This window comes from Aulostomus chinensis, chromosome 14 (assembly GCF_037954235.1).
Source record: "Aulostomus chinensis isolate RoL2024-O1b breed Wild chromosome 14, RoL_Achi_v1.0, whole genome shotgun sequence".
Lineage (NCBI taxonomy): Eukaryota > Metazoa > Chordata > Actinopteri > Syngnathiformes > Aulostomidae > Aulostomus > Aulostomus chinensis.
In genome coordinates, this window is record NC_141333.1 from 26,593,285 (window position 1) to 26,608,896 (window position 15,612).

General features: G+C 40.7%; 2 protein-coding genes across 3 annotated transcripts; both read left to right on the plus strand.

The window, feature by feature from the left end:
* The first annotated feature begins 2,907 nt into the window (after positions 1 to 2,907).
* Positions 2,908 to 11,575, plus strand: scinla (scinderin like a). The gene is made up of 17 exons (XM_086225269.1): positions 2,908 to 3,038; positions 4,199 to 4,391; positions 4,490 to 4,644; positions 6,215 to 6,376; positions 6,618 to 6,767; positions 6,874 to 6,963; positions 7,058 to 7,190; positions 7,302 to 7,390; positions 7,490 to 7,705; positions 7,782 to 7,915; positions 8,739 to 8,829; positions 9,599 to 9,769; positions 9,855 to 10,029; positions 10,114 to 10,229; positions 10,326 to 10,403; positions 10,502 to 10,562; positions 10,640 to 11,575. The coding sequence occupies exons 2-17, from the start codon at positions 4,211 to 4,213 to the stop codon at positions 10,771 to 10,773; spliced, it is 2,136 nt and encodes a 711-aa protein (XP_086081395.1). The 5' UTR covers positions 2,908 to 3,038; positions 4,199 to 4,210; the 3' UTR covers positions 10,774 to 11,575.
* A 223-nt stretch (positions 11,576 to 11,798) lies between these two features.
* LOC147250390 (retinol dehydrogenase 8) lies at positions 11,799 to 15,059 on the plus strand. Of its 2 annotated transcripts, XM_086225273.1 has the most exons (7): positions 11,830 to 11,955; positions 13,175 to 13,250; positions 13,374 to 13,535; positions 13,860 to 14,039; positions 14,128 to 14,221; positions 14,392 to 14,575; positions 14,664 to 15,059. In XM_086225273.1, exons 3-7 carry the CDS (start codon positions 13,385 to 13,387, stop codon positions 14,898 to 14,900), a joined length of 846 nt encoding a protein of 281 aa, XP_086081399.1. In that variant the 5' UTR covers positions 11,830 to 11,955; positions 13,175 to 13,250; positions 13,374 to 13,384; the 3' UTR covers positions 14,901 to 15,059. The 2 variants fall into 2 exon arrangements, with proteins under 2 accessions (XP_086081398.1, XP_086081399.1); XM_086225272.1 differs by lacking the exon at positions 13,175 to 13,250 and having other exon boundaries at positions 11,799 to 11,955.
* The last annotated feature ends 553 nt before the right edge of the window (positions 15,060 to 15,612 follow it).

Genomic DNA, 15,612 nt, shown 5'->3' on the forward strand with positions numbered 1-15,612 from the left:
ACGAAGACGAAGGAGATGGATGAAAAGAACGGCTATTACATCACGGTACCAAGTAATGTGTCATCGCAGGTTTACCCTAATAACATATGGAACTACAGGACAAAACTGGCTAGACCTCTTGTTTTAAATTAACCGTACGAAGTGGGTGTTATCCAAGTCCAATACCCCAGGATTTGGTCAAGTTTCCCCGCTTCCGACGCCCACCTTACGCTAACTGTGGGATATTATGATTCAGTCTCCCAAATTTTAAATGAGATTGATGCAAAGCTCAACACGCACACTGCGTATGGACTTACATACACTTTGCGTACAACAACATCAACAATAGGGTTTACATAAGATGGTTTGAATCGATTACAAACAAACTGCAAGATGGCGCCTTTCAAAATACTACCGTCACACTGAGAGGGCGACTAGCTGAAATACTGGGTTTTATCCCAGACGAGGAGATTGAGATTTTTTTCACCGGCTGTTTCAATGAAATACATAGCCCCCCACCCAGCAGACATTCATGGTGGGCGATACAAAATTTTATTTATAGCGATATTGTGGATTACCAGCTGGTCGGTGACAGCCACGTTCCACTCTTGCGGTGTATAAATGTATCTGACGAGCATAGACACATGCCAACGACACATGCCCACATTGACTTGACAAGTCACACTACACGTCGCTCTCCAAATCTGTTACAGACGACATACAGATGTCATTTAAAAATGATCAAAATGAGCACATCCTGTTTCTGTATGGGAAGGCGATCGTGAAACTACACTCTAGACCCGCAAAGAACAAGTTTTAAAAAAAATACAGCTATGTACACCCATCATGTCAGTGATGACGGGAGATATTGCATCTGTGTAAGGATAGCATTGCTGCTGTACTCGCTCGACTGATTTAGCTCCTCAGCACAGGTGCAGCAAAGCAGGAACATAAGCTTGGCGTGGGTCCATGCTGCAACCTTATGGTAGACACGCGTTTGGAAAACTGATGGAAGAGATCCCCATAAGAAATTTTGGATGCAGGGTTCACCTCACTCTCCGGGTATCATTTGACACATCCGTGGTAAAAACACCGAGCAAAATTATAACACATCTTTGTTGACTCACAGAAGTCATCCACAAAGTATGGACCGATCTTCCGCTTGCCCCCATTAAGAGTGTGTTGAATGTGTATGTTCTCAGTGCAGTGTGTCGCAGGGTTAAAAAAAAGTGTTTTATAGACACCCATGCAACTGCCTGCTAGTGTGGTGAAACTGTAGGGGTCTATTTGCGTACAGTCTAAAAACGCGGTAGATTGTGCAGGCCATTCTTAACACTTCCACATCATTAATGCAGCATTTGCACATTTCAGTTTGAAGGTCAAATGTTTCACGGCGCACATTGTTGTACCGCTCCATAAACTTTTTCTGGTTGCCGACACTCATTTTATCAAAGCCGTAGACAGACGGGTTGGGGTATTTGCCCTTGTAGTATTCTGTGGCCATGGTGTTATGATTGTGAACAGCACAAAATAGACTCTGTGGGTCCTTCTGATTGATTAATGGTGACTTGTTGAAAAATTCCTACAGAATGTTGGTTAAATTGTTTTACATGCCTTGCTTGAGAAGGGGTTGTAGTTTGGGAGGTACGATTTCAACATTCGCAACTATAGTCATGACTTTTCTTTAACAAAAAATGTTTAAAAGCATACTAGTAATTTATCATTGTATCAGTTAAAGACAACAATACATAATCCAAGAAATTGCTTACCGTTGCAATCAGCCATTTTCCCAAAAAATGAAGATTTTTCTCCTGGTGAAAAGAAATAAAGAGTGGTACGGTCCTCTGAGGTCTTGTTGTGTCTTTCGGTCAACAAAGTGTGTGCCTAGTCGGCTGTGATATATCTACAAGTAAATAAAGGGGTTGGGTTCCCCACAACTTTCTCACCTACAACAAAAGGCCAGACATGTGACTTGTAACACCAAACCAGACCATATGGTCTGTTTGAGGCTTGAGAGAGGACATGTCTGAACTTGTCTGGATACCTTTTTTTTCTGCAGGTCACCCAGCTAAGTTTTACTAAAGCAGATGTTTATGTGTTTAATGACATGATCACCACATGAAGTAAAGAATAAAAGCATCAGAGAAACTCTCATTTTGTTACAGCAAGGTCAATTAAAACCATCCGTTTGAAACATTGGCAGATCGTACATATTTAATAATTTAGTTGTCTAAATTGGTGGTTTCAGTCTGTACATACGTTTTTCTGTCAGGATGAGTTGCTGAAAATCTAACACTCCTAATGAGAAAGCGTCTGCAGGCAGCGAAGCCATGCTTCAGAGACCGTCGGTGTTTTAAAATTGATTTGATCATACTGCTCGGTTCGTGGCAGCCGGTCCGCGCTCCAACGCTAGGAGTCCAATAGCACAGCCTAAATCACATCATCTTTTTTGTCTTTTTAATGGCAGGAATTGTAAATGAAATATAAATATGGTTATAATTGTAAAAGGGTTTCTTTATTTCCTCATATAAAAAAATACTAATATACACTCTATAATAATACAAAAAATGTGAAGGACAATTGCTACCTATTTTCCAGAGGCTTGATTAGTGACATTAAACTGGCAGCAATTAAAAGAATTATTAAGAGTAGAGCATATTAAAAGACAAGATCATTACTTCTATAATTCGTACCTGTCAATACCCATCTGTTGCATATTTGCAGTAAATCAGTCAGGGTCACATTGATATTTAAATGTGTGCACAAAACCTAAGAAGATACTCCCATGTGGCGTGAATTAATGAGCAAAAACAGGAGGGGTCAGAGGGCAAAAAACAAATAGATAAAATGCCACCAGTTAAAGCATTGTTGCATGAAGTTACATGCTTTTTTCAATGCTGCATGCAGGGGTGTTCACAGACGTGGGTTGGGTCAGGGACACGCCTCTTCTTCGCCATTTTCCAGGATATATAACAGAGCTCAGTGCAGACTGTACTGTTGACAGACCAGCAGCAGCTTTGTCAGCTTCTTCACACAAGGCAACCTCCTGTCTTCTCCAGGTAAGGGACGCTGCTGTTGGGTATTTTAAGAGAATGTAATGGCGAAGTTCTGCAGTGCTTACTTCTGTTACTTGAGGAAGATGTTCATCTGCATATTCACTGCAATGGTTTCCTGACTGGTCTCACTAAATGTGTTGCCTTCTGCAACACAAGACACGACAATTAGGCATTCCTACAGTACATGAACATATTATTTAAAAACATCTGTGGTGTGTAGATTTGAACAGTCTTTCATCATGTTTCTGGCTCATAGCTTTAGCACATTAGACTTGGTAACTATACCCTACGCTCCCACACACACACACACACACACACACACACACACACACACACACACACACACACACATCTGGAAGCATATTGAGCTTCTGCTTGTTGTACAAAATGTGCTGTAGAAAAATAGAGAGCCTTCAGGGGAGTGGCTCTTCCTGCCCTCATCACCTCACCAACACTTTGCATAGCAGTTTAACAGGGACACTCCCTGGCTGGTACACCAAGGCATTTTCTTCACTTTATAGACACACATTTCCAACGCATATTTCAGATTATGAAGCAGAAGCTGTATAATCAGTTCAGGAAGAGCCTTGTGTTCTGGGGCTGAAACAAAAATGAATATGAATGTCCGAGTGCACTTTTACCAAAACCAAATCAAGACTCTCTTATGTTTTTTCTCAGTTTTGGTTTGTGTTATCTTACTTTAGACAATCCTTTGAAACAGGCCTGAAATTCACAATTATTTTTATAATCACTTATTTAGGTCCCACAATGGAGACATTCCAGTGTTAAAGCAGCAAAAGGACACCAAAAATATAAAAAAGAGCAACTAAGTAAAATACATTACAAGACAGGAATGTGAACAAGAAGTTATAAAAAAAATTTGAACAAATATGCACACTTTATATAGATTCATTTTTATAAGTGTCTATAAATAACCAATTCATTAAAATTGTGTCATGTATTATTACATTAATTTAGTTTTCATGTACAACAGCAGCTTAAATATGAGAAGTTAGATTTCAGATGAATTTGATGGAGGGCTTAAAAAATTAACTTTAATTTTGCAATGATTTCCAGTGGACTCCTTTTTCATTTAATTACAGCTGGTGATGACTATCACTATTTGATGTTACTTGCTGTGAAATGTGCATGTCTCCTCCCAGGGCCAGAGCACAATGGTGTTACACAAAGAGTTTGAAACTGCAGGGAAGAAGCCCGGCCTGCAGGTGTGGCGGGTGGAGAAAATGGATTTAAAACCTGTTCCTCCTGAACTCTATGGAAACTTCTTCTCAGGAGACGCTTACATACTGCTCTACACAACCGAGGCTCCTTCTTTCAGTGTTCACACCTGGGTTGGTATGTAGATTTTGTGATGACACCGCAATGTCGATGATCTCTCAGATCTAACAGCCATTCTGTCTGTAATAACTATGTATCACTCTATATTTCTACAGGTGAAGAAGCTTCCCAGGATGAGAAAGGGGCTGCTGCCATATTCATGACCCAGCTGGATGACAGTTTGGGCGGAAAGCCAATACAGTTCACTGAGTATCAGAACCAGGAGTCCGTAACATTTATGAGCTACTTCAAGCATGGCATCAAATACAAGGTTTTGGTTTGAGATTAATTTCTGTACAGATCTTGACCTACTAACCCAACAACTTTTTTTTTTTGTTTAAACCTGTCCTGTGCAGCAGCTGGGGCAAGCAGTATAAATGTTCCTGGTGCTTTGTTGTACTGAAGCAGTTTTATGCTGCAAAGGAGGAATCTGATAAACTCCTGCTATCATCATCTGTGTTTGACTGTATTTTTAAAGGTATTCATTGATGAAGCTACCAGACTGAGACTCAGGAGTGGATAGGAAGAGAGAACAGGGACAGGATAGGGAAGACAGGAGGGGGGCACAAAAACAACAATAGCAAAAAAAACAAACAAACAGTAACAACTGAAAAAAGGAAAAACATTGGTTGCAGAATTTCCAGTGCAAATTTACCATTTGGTTTAATATGATTTAAAATAAATGTCTCAGTGTGTGATTATGTATCAGTTGTGCACCGCATGTGTGTGTGTATGTGTATGCTAGGGTTTGTCATTGGATGCTGTGGGTAGCTGACTGTAGCTGATGTGGGGGACCAGAACAACACGCCCCCAGTCCAGGATAGCAGGCAGGTCAGGACCAAGCCACCAGGGTACCCAGAAACCACCAGAACACAGGGAGCCCCAGGCGCCTGCGTCCGGGACCACCATCCCCAGACAAAATAAATGAATAAGTAAATAAATCACACCCTCATCTTCCTCCGCCCATACAGGGGCCGAACTCTCCATAGATGCAGACGTAGTCCAGGGCATCTCAGACATAGTAAAACCGCCAGCTAGGGGTCCACCGCACAACGGCAAGGCCTGCGACCAACCCCAGCCCAACCACCATACTGGGAGGCAGACCACCCATCCCAAGAACGCCAGTCAGGCCTCAAGGCCCCCAGGCCTGGAATGAGGCCCCGCCCCCCGCCAGGCCACAAACTAACTAACTAACTAACTAACTGAACAACTTGAACTGGATGTCTTTTATGAATATAATATGTTTAAATGGGAAAGAAAACTCCTCACAGTGCTTTTTTGAGATTTTTTTGCAGTCATTACTGGTAATTCCCTCTGGTTTTCCGCTGAGGGTTTCCTTGGAGTGCCTGAACTGGTGAACAATCTGGGCAGAAACATACCACACCAGCAATGGGCTGCAGATGTCATTTACTGACATTAGCCACTGGGGAACAGATCAAGCCATTGTTTAATGTTAGCGTCATAGATGTAGCAGCTCTGGCCTGATTATGCTAATCCTCTCAAATCTTTAAAAGAATATTTCAACAACTGGGGATTTCTTCTTGAGAGTTAGAAGAGAAAGTTTATGCTTTAAAGATGAAGATTAGATACGGGGAAACAATGAGCCTACAGGCAGGCAAATCTATCTTCTCGCAGCTCCAAAACATACAAAGTGTCTTTTTAATATTTATTCTCATGCTTCAGCTTATGTTCAAGTGAAGCAAACTTCAGTGCTAATGAGGACCAGATTTGGTGAGCTGTTTCTAGTCCTTAAGCGAAGAAAAGTTAGCCAGGTCACATTTACTGGAGTTTGGACATTTTGCTTCCATCTTTATTCTCATGCTTTGCTCCTATTGTCACAGAAAGGTGGAGTAGCCTCAGGTTTCCAGCATGTAGTGACAAATGAGGCAAACGTCAAGCGCCTGCTGCATATCAAAGGTCGTCGGGCCATCAGAGCCAAAGAGGTGGACATGGCCTGGTCCAGCTTCAACAAAGACGACTGCTTCATCATTGACCTTGGAAAGGTAATTGAGAATAGGGCCTTTATTTCTAAAATCTGTTGAAATTTGCTGTGTTGAATTTGTAACAGTGGCCAGAGGGTAGTGCTGTGTTGTGAGTAAATATCACTCCCCAACACCTTAACAGATATACTGGCGACTGACACTAGTGCCCAAGGGTTTTGGCCTCCTTGCTCAAGTGTCCAACTCCCAGTGTTAGATGTGTTGATCTTGTCTACAGGTCTAAATGTCATTTCTCAACTGACAGGACATTTACCAGTGGTGTGGCAGTGAAAGCAATCCCTTTGAGCGCCTGAAAAGTACTGAGGTGGCCAACGATATTCGGGATAATGAGCGAAGCGGCCGTGCTGCCATTAGCATAATTGATGAAGGCTTTGAACCAGAAGATGTCATTAAAGTAGGTGGTTTTTTTTAATCTTTTAGATCAAACTTTTAAAAGCTCATGAGTTAGAGCAAATTAGAGTGTTAGAGAAAATTTAAATATTCTGTGTGAACATGTTTAGGTACTTGGACCCAAGCCAAATCTCCCATCAGGAAGCTGTGATGATGTCTCTGCCGATTTGAAGAGCAAGAGCCAGGCATCACTCTATTTGGTAAATAATCTGCCTTTTAACTAATTCCTGTGCAGGAAAATTACAGAAGTTAAAAGATTCAGATGATATGTGTTTTTATCTTTCTTTTGTCTAGATTTCTGATGCTACTGGCTCCATGAAGATAACTTTGGAAGCTAACAACACCCCATTTAAACAGGATATGCTCTCCCAGAATGAATGCTACATCCTGGACAACAGTGGAGACAAAAAGATATTTGTCTGGAAAGGTATCACACCATGGCATGTCGCAAATCACCTCTGCAATCCTATGCTTTTGGATACACTCCATTTTGTGAATTTCTCAATACTTCAACCACTATGCTAAATCCAATCTGCAGGGAAACACGCAAATACAGAGGAGCGCAAAGCAGCATTGATGGCGGGTGAAAAGTTCATTAAAGAGAAGAAGTACCCCCAAAATACTTCAGTAAGGTGGCAGTGTAGCAAAGTGCTAAAAGAACAGAATTCTCCCTCCTCCCTGTATTCCCTGCTGACTACATGGGATTCTTCTATGTATTACTGACAGATCCAGATTGTTCCAGGCGGCGGAGAGACCACGCTTTTCAAGCAGTTCTTCTTCAACTGGCTGGACAAGGATGAGACCACAGGCCCCAGTGCAGCCTACACCATTGGTAGGATTGCTCGTGTGGAGCAAATTCCCTTTGATGCCACCAAGCTTCATGATAACAAGGCTATGGCTGCCCATTACGGCATGGTGGATGATGGGTCAGGGAACCTTAAGGTATGGTCACCAAGATTGGGATCTTGAATATTGATGTTGGTTAAGAGGGAGCCCTTACAATGGTGGGTGTCTGCAGGTGTGGCGCGTGGAGGGAAAAGGTAAGGTACCTGTGGACCCATCCACTCATGGACAGTTCTACGGAGGTGATTGCTACCTGTTGCTGTACTCCTACAATGCAGGAGGCCGAGAGAAGCGTATTATCTACACCTGGTTAGTACACCTTTATTGTATGAATTGATGTGCTAGTTAGGGCACCTTGGGGAACATTTGTTGTTTCACCTCAATCTAATTTAAGCACAGCATTACTCTGTTCTAAATGCAAGCTGAATACTATCAGAATACTAAATACTGATTCTGCAGTATATTGTGTTGGCCCTGCGATGGACTGGCGACCTGTCCAGGGTGAACCCTACATCTTGCCTGAAAGCTGCTGGGTTAGGCTCCAGCCCCCCCCCCCCCCCCCCCCCGCAACCCTTAACAGGATGAGTGGAAGAAAATGGATGGATGGAGTTAATTAGCTTCTTGTTGAAAAACTTTTTTCAGCCCCAAGGGGAAATTCACAAGTCCAGCAGCTCACATAAACAACAACCATTCTTCCACTCCAATATAATATGATTGATTCAGGAAGGATGTCTTGAAGCACACGGTTCTGCAAGTCAGTGAGAGGATCCAATTGCTCCAGCTACTCCTCTGTCACACCAGGAGGCTGTGCAGAAGGTGTCTGCTATTGTCCATAATACATTTTAGTTGACTCAGTGTGGCCCTCTACACCACAGTTTCCAATGTGTCCAGCTTCCTGCTGATCACCAATCTAGCTTTTTTTCACTTTTATTTATCCAGGGTTAGGGTTTATCCAGCCCGTTGGTGTTTTTTTTTCCCAATCCTTCTCAGTTAATGCAGCATAATAAGAAATGTTCTTATTCTCTTAATCTCTTCTGGGAACCATTGGTAGGACCTGTAACTGATTCAGTGAATGTAAGGATATTTAAGTGGATAAATGGTAGACTGATTCTGATTACTTTGTTCACCTCAGGCAAGGGAGGAAGTGCACCAAGGATGAACTGTGTGCTTCAGCCTTCCTCACTGTCGACCTGGATGATTCCATGGGAGGAGTAGCTACTCAAGTAAGGCATCTAATATGGAAACATTGTTCAATACTAATGCAGCACAGTGGTAAACACTGTTCCCTCACAGCAAGAAGGTTCCAGGTTCTAGCCCCAACTCAAGTATGGGGTCTTTCTGGGTGGAGTTTGGATGTTCTCCCTGTGCCTACGTGGGTTCTCTTCGGATACTCCGGCTTCCTCCCACAATCCAAAGAAATACGAGAGGGGACGAGGCTGATTGATACTCTAAATTGACTGTAGGCGTGACTGTGAGTGTGAATGGTTGTCTGTCTCTATGTGTTGGCCCTGTGATGGACTGGCAACCTTTCCAGGGTGAACCCTGCCTCTTGCCCGAAGGCTGCTGGGATAGGCTCCAGCCCCCTTGCAACCCTTAACAGGATAAGTGGTAGAAAATGGGTGGATGGATGGATGGATGGATGGATGGATTCAGTGCTACTTAACACTTTGGTTAAGACTTGATGAGATGATGATTCTGTATGCTTAGCTGTTCATTAAATTTAATTTTAATGTCAGGAACTTAGCTTGTCATCGCTTTGCATGATAAGCAAATGCAAAACCTGCAACCTGAAAATAAGTTTAAAAAAAAGTGCAGCACGCAAAAACCAACCTTACACATTATCTTACATAACTCTCAGGAAGAGAGCAGGTTAAGTTTAGTTTCTCCTTTAATGACTTTCACGCTCAATTCAAGCACAGGGGGACCAGCTCCTACCTCCCCAGTCTTCATCATGCATGAGGTATAGCTGGTTCATCTGCTGTGTCTACGCAGGTTCGTGTTACTCAGGGCAAAGAACCCGCTCATCTTGTAAGCTTGTTTAAGAACAAGCAATTGATCATCTACCTTGGTGGGACATCACGTAAGGGTGGCGAGACCAAGCCCAGCAGCACCCGGCTCTTTCATATCCGCAGGAGCACCACTGAAGCTACAAGGGCTGTTGAGGTCAGTCTAGTTAATAAAATTAAACATACACAATCTGAACTTGATAGACTCACACCATCTTTTTCTTTGGATGCTGATGATCCAGGTGGAGCCCGATGCCTCCTCTCTGAACACCAATGATGTGTTTGTGCTGAAGACCCTTAATTCCTTGTTCCTGTGGAAAGGACATGGCTCAACTAAGGAGGAGATTACTGCAGCTAAGTATGTTGCTGACTTGCTCGGAGGTACTGCTACTGAGATTGCTGAAACCAAGGAGCCTAGTGAGTGCAAAAAATAAAGTGATCTTTGCTGGATAACAGTGAATTATTTCATATTTAAAACTGGTGTTTCCTGCTCATCATCAGCTACCTTCTGGACAGCGCTGGGTGGGAAGAAAGAGTACCAAACCTCCAGGGCACTGCAGAGGACAGTCAGGCCACCAAGACTCTTTGGCTGTTCAAACAAGACTGGCAGACTCATTGTGAGATATCACGGAAGTGATGTCATTTGGTCAAGTATTTTCATACATATAATCATTAAAAGCCAATTTTTTAACCACTTGCTGCTCTATATTTAGGCGGAGGAGGTGCCTGGGGAGCTCACACAGCTCGACCTGGCAACTGATGATGTAATGATTCTGGATGCTTGGGATCAGGTATGCAACCTTTGCATGATGATAGTTATATATATATATTTTTTTTTTACAACCAACTTTTATTTCTCTAAATTCCATTGAATTGTGTCTCTTAACAGATCTTTGTTTGGACTGGAAAGGATGCCAATGAGGCTGAGAAAACTGGATCGCTCAAAATCGGTATGAACAACAAGTATATGAGAGATGAGGAGAAGCAACAGGTTTCATTCACAAATATATCTTTGTCGTCATTTCAGCTGAAGAATACATCAAGTGCGATCCATCTGGACGTCAAGATATTCCCATCACTTCCATTAAACAGGGGGAGGAGCCTGTGACCTTCACTGGGTGGTTCCTCACCTGGGACCCCAAGATGTGGAATATTAAGTAGTTATGTAAGCCTGTATCAAATTTTCATATTCAAAAATATTTACAAAACTGAAAAAAAAACTTGCAAGAATCACACATATAGCATTATTGTACCTGCAGCATAATCCATCTGTATGATACTTTGAGTCTGCAATTTCAGGTTCTGAGTAAGCGGATGGCAGTTCAGTAGTGAGTCAATCATTTGATCATTTTGCAAGTCTGATGTATTTCGCATCTCAGAGGGATTATTTAAACAACACAACAAAGTCTGAAGTGTAGTCCGACTACTGTTTTTAAAAAGTCAAAAAATGTATCTCATAGCACTCAATCGATAAATATATACTATTTGTCTTACTTTGAAGAACATTCTAGAGAGATTCTTTGGAAATTAACAGCTACGATGCATTGCATTGGATCATTTTTATGCATTCCTCAATTATATTTGTATTGAATATACAAAAAAATGAAAGTAATATTCAATAGAACTTTGACATTCCAAGCTCACTGTATTGAAATCTGTAAATGCTTTTAGTGTTTTCTTTGTAGCATATTTTGATTCCTTCCTGTTCAGTAAAGGGTCAACAAACATAGCTAAAAAAAATAGTAAGAAAAAAGCATAATGCACTATGTCTTCCAAATCAGGTGTGGCCACATTTTCTTGGAAATGTAGAAAATTTGCATGTTTATAAATAAGGTGCTGGCATTTAAAATCATAGCTTTTTTTTTTTTATTTCACAGCAACTTTCTTTTCTTAGCTTGGATTGCAGAAATATTTTTTTAGAATGTATTTGATACATTTTAATAAATATCAGCTTTTTTGACAATGGTCTTATGTCTTTTTTTTTCTTTTTTTTGGTTTGTTTGTTGTTTTTTGTCCCATGTTATTCCCACCTTGTGATCCACTGCAAGACAAAACATGTCCTCATGAGCCTAAATCCACAATCAGCAGCAGTGTGTGTGTGTGCCGGGCCGGTGACAATTATGGCTTCTGCTGAGTTGCAGACCTGTGGATTAAGGAGTGGGATTTAAAAGTGCCTCCTCCTGCATGTTAGTTCCTCTCTTTTGTTCTTGGCTGCTGGAGTTTTAGACAGTCTCTGACTGTGTACAATGAACCAGAAGGTGGTACTCATCACAGGCTGCTCCTCAGGGATTGGCCTTGCCTTGGCTACCCGCATCTCAAAAGATGAGAAGAAGAGGTTCATGGGTAAAATGACATTTTTTTGGGTCCAACCATTATAGAGAGGAGCTCTTTAAAATATCTGTAGTGTATATGTATCAATAATATTACAATTATATGAATAATTTTAAACTAATTAGAATGAAGGAGGGTTTAAATGTTTAAAGATTGTACAAAAATGGTAGAGACAAATGTGTGGATGATTTTCCATTTTGCTGAGGGACCAGTGATTACCAATTTTGGATGATCTATGCCATTTAAATTTCGACTGAGTATTTTCTTTCTTATCTATTAAATTACAGAAATATTCCAGCTGCCTTGGGATTCTAATAATGTAGATCACACTCTGCTTAATGATAGTGAGTTGTCAAGATTAGAATGACTGATTTCTAGCTCAGCCGGAGGTCATATTTTCAATGCTGTCTGACTGTCAGAAGGATTAAAGAAAAGGTATGGGGCAGTTTTCTCCATATATGGTGGACAGGCTTTTGGCTGAGGTCAATAAACTTACAACAAATGCTTTTGGAGACTATTGAAAACTACACTCAGATATGCATGCTTAGCTTTGCTGTACAGATAAAAGCTGCACAGGTAATAGATGATTTGCCAAGAAACCAATTCTTTTAAGAAAATCCTAAACACAAAGAACAATGGTGGTCTTTATTGTAGTTAGAAACTTATATCATGTGCCTATAGGGTTAATTTAGCAAAGTCATAAAATGTGTACATGTGCCAAAAGTCTCTTTTCTGGAATATTGTTCTGGTTATTCTGACAAATAGTCTTCCAATTACTTTTTTTTTTTTTTTACTGGAACTATTGCCTTCAACCTTCAAAGGAAAGAACAGTCCTCAGGCATGTGGATGGTCTTGAATAACTAAGACACCATTCCCAGAATGGATGGACAGCATGTGGCATGTATCTTTTGTTATTGTTACATAAATACTGTTAATTCTATTAAACTGGGCACGAGATATTAAAAGAATCATCTGTGGTATCAGACTCCATTGGGGTATCAAGTGAAATACATATTTGTCGGCCAAGTGGGCAATTTATTTTTATTTTTTTTGCTGCTGTCTGTTCATTTATTTGATTGTCTGCTAGCAGGGCAATGTAAAAAATTTAAGGCTGATTTTCACCAAATTTGGTGGAGGGGCATAAGCATGAGTCCAAGAAGGACCCATTCAATGTTCATGAGAATCCATTTCATGTACTAAAGAGGGATTTTTTTCACAATTGGTTTGGCAGATGTCACTGTGGCAGAGGTACTCACCCTCAGAGTGCGATCTAGTTTAAATTTGTGATGATAAATGAAGAAGGACAGGTAAAAAGTGCCAAGCTGCTTGACCTGGTAGAGTTTAGTTTCACACACATGCATATTTAATCTAATCAAATTTATGTTCTATATAATGTTGTTTGTCTATGTTATGATGTTGTGATTTTGTAGTCTATGCAACCATGAGGAACCTGAGTAAGGGTGAAGCGCTGGTCGAGGCAGCAGGTCGAACGCTTGGCAGGACTTTGGAGATCAAACAGCTTGACGTGTGTGATGAAAACTCTATCAAAGCCTGTGTGGACAGCCTACCTGAGCGCAGGGTGGACATTCTCAGTAAGTCTGAATCATTTAAATGCCACCAATAGGATGTGAAATCTATGGAGGCGTATCACATTCGCCTCATAAAAAGTAAATTCCCTGTTTTTCCTTTATAAATATCACACATTTACATTTGAAATATCTACTCTGTTTTTAAGGAACTATTGAGATTTTTTTTCTCAACAAATGATTTTGGCTTCTTTTTTAACAAAAAACAAACAAACTGGGAACTTTATTTTATTTCAGGTAAATGCAATAGGCTTCGGTAGAACTTCCTCCACGACAGTGTTTAATTTTTCAAATATTTTTCCAATATTGCCCTTTTCCTTCCTGCCACAGTAAGTAATGCTGGGATGGGTCTGATCGGACCAATTGAGTGTCAGTCTATTGATGAAATGAAGACTGTCATGGACACCAACTTCTTTGGGCTTGTGCGGTTGCTGAAGGAAATCCTACCTGACATGAAAAAGAGAAAAAAAGGCCATATTGTGGTGATTAGCAGCGTCATGGGAATTCAGGGTAAGTCAATTGTCGATTGTCATCGTGGCAGAATCTTACTGACATAGGAACACTGTCCAGTAACAACTCTTTTTTGTGTGTTTTTAAGGAATTTTATTCAATGACGTGTATGCGGCATCCAAGTTTGCAGTGGAGGGCTTCTGCGAGAGCTTGGCAGTACAAGCCCTGAGGTTTAATCTCAAGTAAGACACAAATGCAAAGTATGTTGTAACAAAACACAACACACCCAGGTTTGAGGCCAGTCCTAACAAATCTCTGTGCAGCACTACTGTCGTGTTTGAGAGAAGATAACAACTGTTACTCAGTTCTGGAGAGCGGTAAATGAATGTGTTTGTGTATCTTCTTTCCGCAGTATCAGTCTGATTGAGCCCGGTCCAGTGATAACAGAGTTTGAGCAAAAAGTCTATGAGGAAGGCTTGAAGACTGATCTCAGTAAAGCTGACAAGGTTACTGCTGACATGTTCACCAACATATACTTGAAGAACTACAAACAAATCTTTGAGACTCTTGGGCAAACTGCAGAGGATGTAGCAGAGGTATAATGATCACCTGCAATCACGCTTCAGCTCAGCTAATCTGCCACGAATACACTGACATGTTTCTTCATGTTTGTTTTCCCTTCAGCATACTCACAAGATCATCACCATGGAGAATCCTCCCTTCCGTCATCAGACAAATACACTTTACACCCCCATGACCACTCTCAAATATGCTGACCCCAACGGTGACCTCCCGATTGACACATTTTATAAAATGGTGTTTGAACATGATAAGGTCTTCAACGCCAGTCTCAACTTCCTGAAGTTGCTGCGCTGGAGGAGTAGAAAGAGCTTTACCTTGGAAAAAGACAAGAGCAACTGATACAGCTTGTGTTTGTTGTTCCTTGGAGATAAATTCATCTGTTGAGCTTTTCTGTAATCCTCTCTCCTTCATTCTTATCTAGAGGAAAAAATTGCTATAATGTTGAGAGAACTATAATTGTGAACAAATAAAAATGAGGACAATATTGTCTCCTTTTCCTTTCCCAAACTCTATCAACTGTCAATAATTGTTACACATTCAAGTGTTTGGACAAATGAAGGACTATCTTATTTCATCCTTAAGTCTCATATTATAAAATAACTGAGGGAAGCAACAAATTAAATGCATCAGGCAAAGAATTAGAATAGAATACAATAGAATAAGCTTTATTGTCATTGCAGAATACAAGTAAATTGCAACAAAATTTTGTTGTGGCTCTGTACAACAATGCCAAATAGAAAACAGTAGGAAATAGATAGTGCAATAAAATGCAACAATAGATACAGCAATGCAATATAAAAAAAGCAAATAAATAAGGAGTATGGATAAAAAATATAAATAGCGACAAATTTAATTTCACACATTGGCGCGGTACCCTTATCTGTTAGTGTGCAAGTATTAAGGCTCATAATAATTTAACAATGCAAATACTGTTATGTAGCAGCAGCATGTTTTGCATTTTAAAAGTGTGTCAAATGGAGTGTTGGATTTGTTGTTGACTATTGTTCCATGTGCTTGTGTGGGTGTGGAATTATGTGCAAGAATGGGGATG

Bases quoted from the DNA above. Each gene is read 5' to 3' on its own strand.
- scinla (XM_086225269.1), top strand. From the start codon at position 4,211: ATGGTGTTACACAAAGAGTTTGAAACTGCAGGGAAGAAGCCCGGCCTG. The intron at 6,768-6,873 runs GTAGGTGGTTTT...GAACATGTTTAG, and splicing joins AACCAGAAGATGTCATTAAA to GTACTTGGACCCAAGCCAAA. The intron at 7,916-8,738 runs GTTAGTACACCT...TGTTCACCTCAG, and splicing joins AAGCGTATTATCTACACCTG to GCAAGGGAGGAAGTGCACCA.
- LOC147250390 (XM_086225272.1), top strand. From the start codon at position 11,859: ATGAACCAGAAGGTGGTACTCATCACAGGCTGCTCCTCAGGGATTGGC. The intron at 14,222-14,391 runs GTAAGACACAAA...TTCTTTCCGCAG, and splicing joins GCCCTGAGGTTTAATCTCAA to TATCAGTCTGATTGAGCCCG. The intron at 14,576-14,663 runs GTATAATGATCA...TTTTCCCTTCAG, and splicing joins CTGCAGAGGATGTAGCAGAG to CATACTCACAAGATCATCAC.